The 9,728-nt window shown below is 38.3% G+C and overlaps 1 protein-coding gene across 1 annotated transcript in view; it reads left to right on the forward strand.

Moving 5' to 3' along the window:
* LOC106881740 (unconventional myosin-XVI) overlaps window positions 1-7,647 on the forward strand; it is a 39,997-nt gene extending 32,350 nt beyond the window's left edge. Inside the window, exons 13-16 of the mRNA XM_014932230.1 lie at window positions 1,160-1,220; window positions 4,070-4,175; window positions 5,721-5,820; window positions 7,505-7,647. Of these exons, the coding sequence (XP_014787716.1) occupies window positions 1,160-1,220; window positions 4,070-4,175; window positions 5,721-5,820; window positions 7,505-7,647 (410 nt within the window). The remainder of the gene's footprint in view (window positions 1-1,159; window positions 1,221-4,069; window positions 4,176-5,720; window positions 5,821-7,504) is intronic.
* The last annotated feature ends 2,081 nt before the right edge of the window (window positions 7,648-9,728 follow it).

The following is a 9,728-nucleotide window of genomic DNA, read 5'->3' on the forward strand; positions in this document are numbered from 1 at the left end:
ATGCTGGAGCTTCGCCTTTAGTTGAGCAAATCGACCCCAGGACTTATTCTTTGTAAGCCTAGTATTTTTTCTATCAGCCTCTTTTACCGAACCGCTAAGTTGCGGGGACGTAAACACACCAACGTCAGTTGTCAAGTGATGTTGGATGGGACAAACAGGCACATATACACACATACATATACACACAAACATATACACACACATACATATACACACATACATATACAAATGTATATACATATGTATACATATATGACAGGCTTCTTTCAGTTTCCGTCTACCAAATCCACTCACAAGGCTTTGGTCGGCCCGAAGCTATAGTAGAAGACACTTGCCCAAGGGGCCCCCGCAGTGGGACTGAACCCGTGACCATGTGGTTGGTAAGTAGCACATGGTTCTGGGTTCAGTCCCACTGCGTGGCACCTTGAGCAAGTGTCTTCTACTATAGCCTTGGTCTGACCAAAACCTTGTGAAACAAGCCCATTGTGTGTGTGTGTGTGTGTGTGTGTGTGTGTGTAAATGTTTGTGTTTGTGTTTGTTCATCCAACATCACTTGAGAACCGATGCTGGTGTGTTTACGTCCCTGTAACTTAGTGGTTCGGCAAAAGAGACCAATAGAATAAGTACTTGGCTTACAAAAAATAAGTCCTGGTGCCGATTTGTTCAACTTAAGGCGGTGCTCTAGCATGGCCGCAGTTAAGATAGTGATTTACCTACTCTATTAACCAACGTGTGATACCTGTTTTTTTCCAACTCTTGAATTTTTAACATAGCTCTGTGTGTGTGTGTGTGCGTGTGCGTGTGTGTGTGTGTGCGTGTGTGTGTGTGTGTGTGTGTGTGTGTGTGTGTGTGTGTGTGTGTGTGTGTAGTGGGTGTTTGCATGTCTTTGTCTTGATTTTACATTATGGTTGTAAACAAGCATCACCATCATATAGGCAGTGTTGTTCATTTCAAGTCTTCCATGGAAACACATCTGGCCAAGGGGAAATATTACCTTGAGGTGAAGGTTGGCAACATCCAACTAAATAGAAAATATGTCTCAGCAAGTTCTGTCTGACCCATGCAAGCATGGAAAAGTGAACATTAAAGTGACAATGATGATGATTATGATGATGCACATGTAGATTTAAAAATACATCTTATAATTTCTTTACTACAGCGTCAGTTCCTGGACCCCAGGGGAAATTGTACAAAATCCTACCTCGTGTTGGTATTGGAAGGTAAGAGTTTTGTGTGGATGCATGTGTGTGTGTGTGTGTGTTTGTTCACATTTTCACTTCTCTAAAACTCACAAGCTACAAATGGTATTGTCATTTCTCTCATCAACAACTTGTCTGCTGGCTTTAAACCTTCAAATATGTCTGAAATAAGAGACACCTAACTTGAGAAACAAGCAAGAGTTAATGACTGGAAGGGCACTGGACTGTAAAACACTACTTTAACAATATATTTCTCTAACCCATGCTACCATGGAAAAGTGGACATAAATGACAAAGCTTTGATTAATCCAAAGCCATGATAGAAAGTGCTGGAGAGTCGTATTGAATCTGAAATCCCATGGTTGTAAAGTAAACTTTTTAACCATCCAGCCATGCTTGCAGTAAAATAATGAGGGAAATTCCCTGTGAGAGATCCAGGACCCTTGTGAGTGTTCAGGAAGTAGAGATTTAGCTCTTTGTCTGTTCAAGTCAATGATAAGTAATGGCCCTTTAAAGGTTCTTTGGCTCTAAGAGAAAGAGTAAAGAAACTCTTTGGTCATAAATGACCATGGAATTGTATCTAGAAAGTTCCCCTCCAAGGCACAAGTCCAGGCAAGGTTGTTTATGGAGGACCAGCAGTCGTCCATGCATACCAGCCTCCTCTCTCCACACTACTGATCTTATCCAAGGCAAAGGGGCTGATACAGCTTGGCACCAGTGATGTTGCAACTCATTTCTATGGCTGAGTGAACTGGAGCAACATAAAATAAAGTATCTTGCTCAAGAACAAAACACAGACCCCAGTCCAGGAATCGAACTCACTCCCTCATGGTCGTGAACCCGATGCTCTAGCCACTGAGCCATGCAGGAAACATTTACATTTACCATTTTGGAGGAAATATTGATTTCAAATTTTGGCACAAAGCCTGTAATTTCAGGGGAAGGAGCTAGTCAATTACACTGACCCCCAGTACTCAACTGGTACTTATTTTATTGATCCTGAAAGGATGAAAGGCAAAGTCTATCTCAGCAGAATTTGAACTCAGAGCATGAAGACAGATGAAATGCCACCAAGCATATTATCTATCATGCTAACAATTCTGCCAGCTTCCCACCTTATTTCAGAGGAAATATTAAACTCTGTATTGCAAACTAACTGACCACTCAGCAATGTTACAATGCACTCTGTTTGCAGTTGTGTATTTTTCCTCTTTATTTGTCATACTTGCCTCTAGAAGAGTTTGTAGGTGGTGAATTCGTAGAATGTTTAGGACAGGAGATTAAACACCTTACGACTTATGTGTTGTGGTTATGAGTGTCCAGGAAGTGGCTTATGACTTATGTGTTGTGGTTCAAATTCTGCTATGGTCAACTTTGCCCTTCATTGTTTTTTTATTTTTTTATTTTTATGGGTTGTGGTCTTTTATAATAAATTACAAGTTCAGGATTGTAAATTAGTAGAACTTTTAGACTGTTACATGGTAAGTCTTGTGTTATAATATCTGGTTCTGTGAAATCTAAGCTAAAAAATTCCACTTTTAGACTGCCATTAAACTGAAAGAACCATTTCCAAGTAGTTAAAGAAAACCAAACTATCAAATTTAAAAGTGCTTACATTTTTGGTGGGGACAATCAAAATGCAAAGGTCACAAGAAGGTCAATAGAGATGATGATGATGGTGGCAGCAGTGATGGTTGTTCTGGTGGTAGTGATGGTGGGGTTGACAGTGATGATGGTGTTGGTGGCAGTGGTGTTAGCTGTGGCGATGATAAAGTCAAAGAGTAGCTGCATAAGCCAAAGACAAAACAAGAGCTTGGTGATTTGTGAACTGGTAACAGGATACATCTAATTATTTAACTTCTTCAAAACTAATCTGCTCAAGGTTTCTGCTTATGTGAGACAAACTTCCTGCTTTAAAGTGATGAGAAATTAAAATTTTCCCTCAAAATTACACGTTAATTTGTTCAAAACATCAACTCAGTAGTCATTTTACTAAATTCTTCATTATTTTCAAAATACATTGAATTAACTCTTTAACATTTAAACCAGCCATATCCAGCCCAAATTATTCTGCATGTTTTATGTTCAAACTGGCCAGATATGACCTCTCCTATCTATCCTTTAATGTCATTCTAAAAATAGCAATCACATCGTCATCATCATTTAACGTCCATTTCTTCCATGCTGGTATGGGTTGGACAGTTTGACTGAGGTCTGGAGAGCCAGCAACTGCAATAGACTCCAACCACTCCGAGAGTGTAGTGGGTGCTTTTTACGTGCCACCGGCACAGGGGCCAGTCAGGCAGGCCTGATATCAATCAAGTTCTGATAGTGTGTTTTATGTACCATCGGCATGGGAGCCAGTCAGTGGGTACTGGCATCGGCCACATTTGGATGGTGCTTTTTACGTGCCACCAGCATAGGAGGAGCTAATCAGGAGGTACTACCATTGGCCACGTTCAGATGGTGTTTTTTATGTTCCGCTAACAGAGGAGCCTATCAGGCAGACCTAGCATCAACCACATTCAGGTGGTGCTTTTTACGTGCTACCGCCACGGGAGCCAATCAGAGGGCACTGGCCACAGCTACGGTATTGGTTTTACTTGACTCAACAGGTCTTCTCAAGCATATCATATCGCCCAATGCATCAGGGGTACTCTTAAGTGAGCCAGATCTCACTTTTGTTTTGAATTGATCATGCATTATCTTGCAGTGATGAGATTTTGAGGAGATAACTGTTAATTTCTAGAATGATATTGTAGGGTTGATATAAGAGTTCACATTTGGCCAGTTTCAACATGAAACAGGTAGAAAATTTAGGCCGGTTTAGATCCTAAAACATGAAGTGTTGTTTCATTCTTCTATTACAGGTTGTCCAGGCACACAAACACGTTAGCAGAAGATTTTTGTTTGAAACTCGATGAAATCATCAAGAAAGTCTCTATCACCAAACCCCATTTTATTTATTGCCTAAAGGTAAGTAGATAGCAAGCAATCTATACTCATTGAATTATATACCTTCTTGTATGGTTGCTCTTCTCCAACCACTGCAACACTCTGATAATCCTATCTGATGTGAAACACTCCCACCATTCCCTTACAATAAGAAACACTCTGTATCATTGGTTTCCCACATGTTCACTTGATTACAGTACTTGATGCAAGGTGACAAACTGGCAGAATTATTAAGATATTGAACGAAATTCTTAAGAGCATTTCATCTGTCATTATGTTCTGAGTTCAGGGCAGCAAGGTAGCAGAAACACTAGCAGGCCGGGCGAAATGCTTAGCGGTATTTCATCTGTCTTTACGTTCTGAGTTCAAATTCTGCCAAGGTTGACTTTGCCTTTCATCCTTTTGGGGTCGATAAATTAAGTACCAGTCGCGTTCTGGAGTTGATCTAATCAACTGGCCCCGCTTCCCTCAAAATTTTTGGGCCTTGTGCCAAGAGTAGAAAAGATTATGTTCTGAGTTCAAATTCTGCCAAGGTCAACTCTGTCTTTCATCTTTTTGGAGTCATGGGGTCGATGTAATTGATTATCCCCCTCCCGCAAATTTCAGGCCTTGTGTTTATAGTAGAAAAGATTATTATTATTATTATTATTATTATTATTATTATTGTAATTAAAGCAGCAAGCTGGCAGAATCGTTAGCATTGCTGGACAAAATGCTTATATTCTGAGTTCAAATTCTGCCAAGGTTGACATTGCCTTTCATCCTTTTGGGGTTGATGAATTAAGTACCAGTGAAACACTGGGGTCGATGTAATTGACTAGTCCCTCCCCCAAAATTTCAGGCCTTGTGCCTTTAGTAAAAAGGATTATTATTATTAAAAGGCAGTGAGCTGACAGAAACGTGAGCAAATTGGAGAAAATGCCTGGTGGTATTTCATCCATCTTTACATTCTGAGTTCAAATTCCACCACGATCAACTTTGCCTTTCTTCCCTTTGGGGTTAATAAAATGAGTACCAGTTGAACACGGGTCAATGTAACTGATTTAACTCTTCCCCGCAAAATTGCTGGCCTTCTGCCTAAATTTGAAACCCTTATTATTATTAAGGTGGTGAGCTTTACTTTGTCTTTACTTTTCAAGTTGAAATTCCATCAAGGTCAACTTTACCTTTCATCCCCTTCAGTGGTTGGGAAAAAAACCCTTCGTTTTTGATATTTATCACAATTATTTAATACAAAAGAATCTGCTGGCAAATCTTTTATTAATTACTGAGTACAAAAGAAAAAGTACATTATTGACTAAGAAAATAAAAGTTTTCACAATTCCATGTCCCACTAAAAAAAAATAATAATTGGGGATCCCACACCCCCACCACAATTTTCACAGGCCCCCACCAGTGGAGCCCTACATTAGGAATCACTGAACTAGCCCCTCCTCACTAAATTTCAAGTCTTGTGCCTATGATAGAAAGGATATTGGCATGTGGTTTCTGACCTGTCCATTAAATATATCTCCTTTAAAATATTTCCACATTTGCTCTGATCTGTGATGTTGGATCTATTTCTAGAGCAATGACAGTTCATCCTACCTGACATTTGAAACTGAAGTGATACGAAGACAACTCCAGAGTTTACAAATTGTAACAACTGCAAACATCATCAAAACAAGTACGTATCCACTCTCTGTTTACTGTTTTTATCTTTTTGCTGAATTTTATACACATACAGAGATCATCATCATCATGATCAATGTTTTTATATCCGCTTTTCCATGTAATCATACATTGGACAGAATTCATTGTGGCATTCAAGGCGGCGAGCTGGCAGAAGCGTTAGCACGCCGGACGAAATGCTTAGCGGTATTTTGTCTGCCGCTTCGTTCTGAGTTCAAATTTCGCCGAGGTTGACTTTGCCTTTCATCCTTTCGGGGTCGAGAAAATTAAGTACCAGTTACGCACTGAGGTCGATGTAATTGACTTAATCCCTTTGTCTGTCCTTGTTTGTCCCCTCTATGTTTAGCCCCTTGTGGGCAATAAAGAAATTAAAAAAAGAAATAAGAATTCATTGTGGCAGATTTTCTATGGCTGGGTGCCTTTCCTGTTGTGCACCCTTGTTGGTTTATAAGTAAGGTAACATTTCCTCATGACCAGACATGTTTTTAATGAAAAATTGGAAACTTACTACACAACTTGTATGACAGTAACACTTGTTTACAATTGTAATGTGACTTCAAAGACAAGGAGTCAAACACACACATATATATACCATGAAAGTATGTATGTGTGCATGTGTGTGTGTATATGCACATATATACAGGGTGTATATATCAAACATGGATGTGATATATCTTGACTTTTTAAAAGTCTTTGTATAAGGTTGATTATGGGATGATATGTCACAAACTATGGAAACTCAGCATAACTGGAAAGATCAGGGGTGGTTGCATGACTTCTTAAAACTCAGAAGCCAGATGGATTCTGAGAACCTTCAGAATAAGGACCAGGAAACTATGCTGGTTCTATGGAGGACATTTCTTATCAGCTGTCTGGACTACTGCTCTCAACTGTGGTCACCTTACAGTGCCAGATTGCATCAGTGGAACGACTGAGCTACTGGGAGAGACTGAAAGAGCTATTTAGGCATGCATGTGTTTGTGCCTTTTCATCTTGACATTGCGTGAACGTTGTAAGCAAGTGTCACTATCATAAGAGTGTTGTCATTTGTATCCAAACTTTTGTGAAAACCTGTCAAGCTTTGGAGAAATATTATCTTGCTTGGAAACAAATAAGTGTTAGCAACAGGATGAGCATCCAGCCGTAGAAAATCTGCTTCAATGAATTTTGTCCAATCCATGCTTACATGTAAAAGTGGTTGTAAAAATGACGATGACTAATAGATTAGATTAGGTATGGTGCCATAAATGGGGTCCTGCTCTGTCATTTCAACCTGACCCAACTCAAATTCTGGCTACCATTTATGGTTTCTGTGCACAAAAGAGCAATTCTTGGGGTTGCTGTGTAATTTATTTTAATGTGGTAACTGAAAGAATTCACTGTTCTCACATAAAAAAAAAAAAAACTCCATGGAAACATGTCTGACCAGAGTTTGTTTCAACAAACCAGTTAACCCTCTATTTTATGGTACAAAGAATATATTTTTCTTTTGAATAATATATGAATTTCATGCAGCTGTACGTGTTTATAGTACGTCTGGATGAAGTGACTTGATACACATGTAAAACAAAAAAAAAATGTAGTTCAATTTTATTTTTAATTCTTATAATTAGTTTCGTTTTTGTTTCCGTAATTTTCTTGACAACACTAACTGTTAACAATTTTTATGATATTCACAGCACCAATACATCGAATCAAATACAGTTTATTCAACAACCTCTACAAGCTTCTACTTCCTAAAATATCAACAGCTGCAGGTCAAAGCCAGGAAGAACTCTGCAAGGTGACCGTTCCCTTTTTAATTCTTATTGGTTGTCATTAAGCATTGATTTCTAATATTGGCATAAACTGATTTGGTGGTATGTTTCCTTATCTGGGTAAAGCCAATTTGATTGATGTTTGATTCATGTAAGCTGATGAATGAAGGAAAAGCAAAGAAGTGCATACTAGGATGGAAAGATTGAGCAAACTTTTTAGAGTAAGAGTCAAGATGGGTGAGTCTGGACAGTTTACACAGATGTAGTCATAGTAGAAAGAACAGAGAATAAATACAGCATGTTTGTGGAGACAGGTGGTGAGTAAATCTTTAGCAAATATCCTAATGACGGTGGTGTATAGGGCTGCATTAGCCAATGGACTTCTCATTTATGTAATTTGTATTTGATTTGAGGGAGAATTTGGCCACTAACTTTACATTTGGCATTGGTTGCAGAATATTCTTGAACATCTCAAAGAAATCAGTCGCAACTTCAGTTTGGAAACCCAAACATTTGACTGGATGTTTCGACAACATCACTTACTTTTCAGGTAGTGTATAAAATTTGTCTTTTTCTATATCTTCCTCCCTCTCTCTCTCTCTCATATATATATATATATATATATATACATAAATTTGTCTTTTTTTGCATCTCTCTCTCTCTCTCTCTCTCTCTCTCATATATATGTGTGTGTGTATATATATATATATATATATATATATATATATAAAGTGCCTGTAAAAGCACCCACCGCACTTTGTAAAGTCCTTGGGGTTAGAAAGGGCATCCAGTCATAGAAAGCATGCCAAATCAGACTGGAGTCTGGTGCAGCACCCTAGCTTGCCAGCTCTGGTTAAACCATCCAACTCATGCCAGCATGGACAACAGATGTTAAATGATGATAGATATATTTATAGTATCATCATCATTTAATACCCACTTTTCCATGCTTGCATGGATCAGATAGAATTTGTTGAGTCAGATTTTCTAATGCTGGATGCCCTTCCTGTCACCAACTCTCGCCTGTTTCCAAGCAAGGTAATATTGCTCCATGGACAGACTTGTTTTCACAGAAAATTGGAAATGAAAAACACTGATTGCATTACACTCATTTACAACCATCACATGACATCAAGATAAGAACATACACGTATACACACACAGAGAAACATGAATACACATATACATGTATTCATGCACCACATATATGTGTATGTATATTAAAAAAAGTGGGGTGGGGGAGGAGAATTAAGTAGATCAAGAATAAGGAAAGGAAATTTTTTGGTGTGGGCATTTTGGTATGAAATGATGCTAAAATCCCTGTTAACGACAAACGAACCTGGCAGTAAGTCTACTTGCCAACATTGTCACAAACATATGCATGTATTTAGTTTTCACACATAGTATACATGCATACACATACACAAATGCAGGCACATATACACATATAGATATATATCCACACATACACATTCTTATACAAGCTTATACACATACACACATGCATGCATGCATACATACATATATGTCTATATGTATAAACACTTATACATACATATACACACACACACATATCCAAGGGTATAAACGTGAACTTATAATCTGGATTGAGTAACTGCAGATTTCTCAATAGTTCAGTGTGGGTATTCCCTTTTTCACTGATCTTCAACTTTATGTTAACATCTGCCGGGCAGCTAATTTCCACAACTGTGCACATATATGTATGTCTGCATGTTGGTGTGTTTATGTCTCCGAAACTTAGCAGTTTGGCAAACGAGAATGATAGCATAAGTACCAAGCTTTAAAAAAAAAAAAAGAAAACTAAGTATTGGGATCAACTCATTTAACTAAAATTCTTTAAGGCAGCACACCAGTAGTCCATGCTTTTAACCACTACACCATATGCCTGTGGGCAATTATGGAGTGAATTTTAGGGCTTATAAACCTAATATTTTCCTATCCTTCCTAATGAAGGCTGGAGGGTATATCAGCCAAGACGTTGTGTTAACAACAAACAAAATGAGGACAAATATCTGTCTAATGTAAATAATGTACATAATTCCTCATCTCTTAAATATAGGACTGTATTGTTTTTCTACGTTTCAAATTACAGTGAACAAGTACGACAAGAACTGGAAGCCTACAA

Source organism: Octopus bimaculoides, chromosome 24 (assembly GCF_001194135.2).
Source record: "Octopus bimaculoides isolate UCB-OBI-ISO-001 chromosome 24, ASM119413v2, whole genome shotgun sequence".
NCBI classification, from domain to species: Eukaryota; Metazoa; Mollusca; class Cephalopoda; order Octopoda; family Octopodidae; genus Octopus; species Octopus bimaculoides.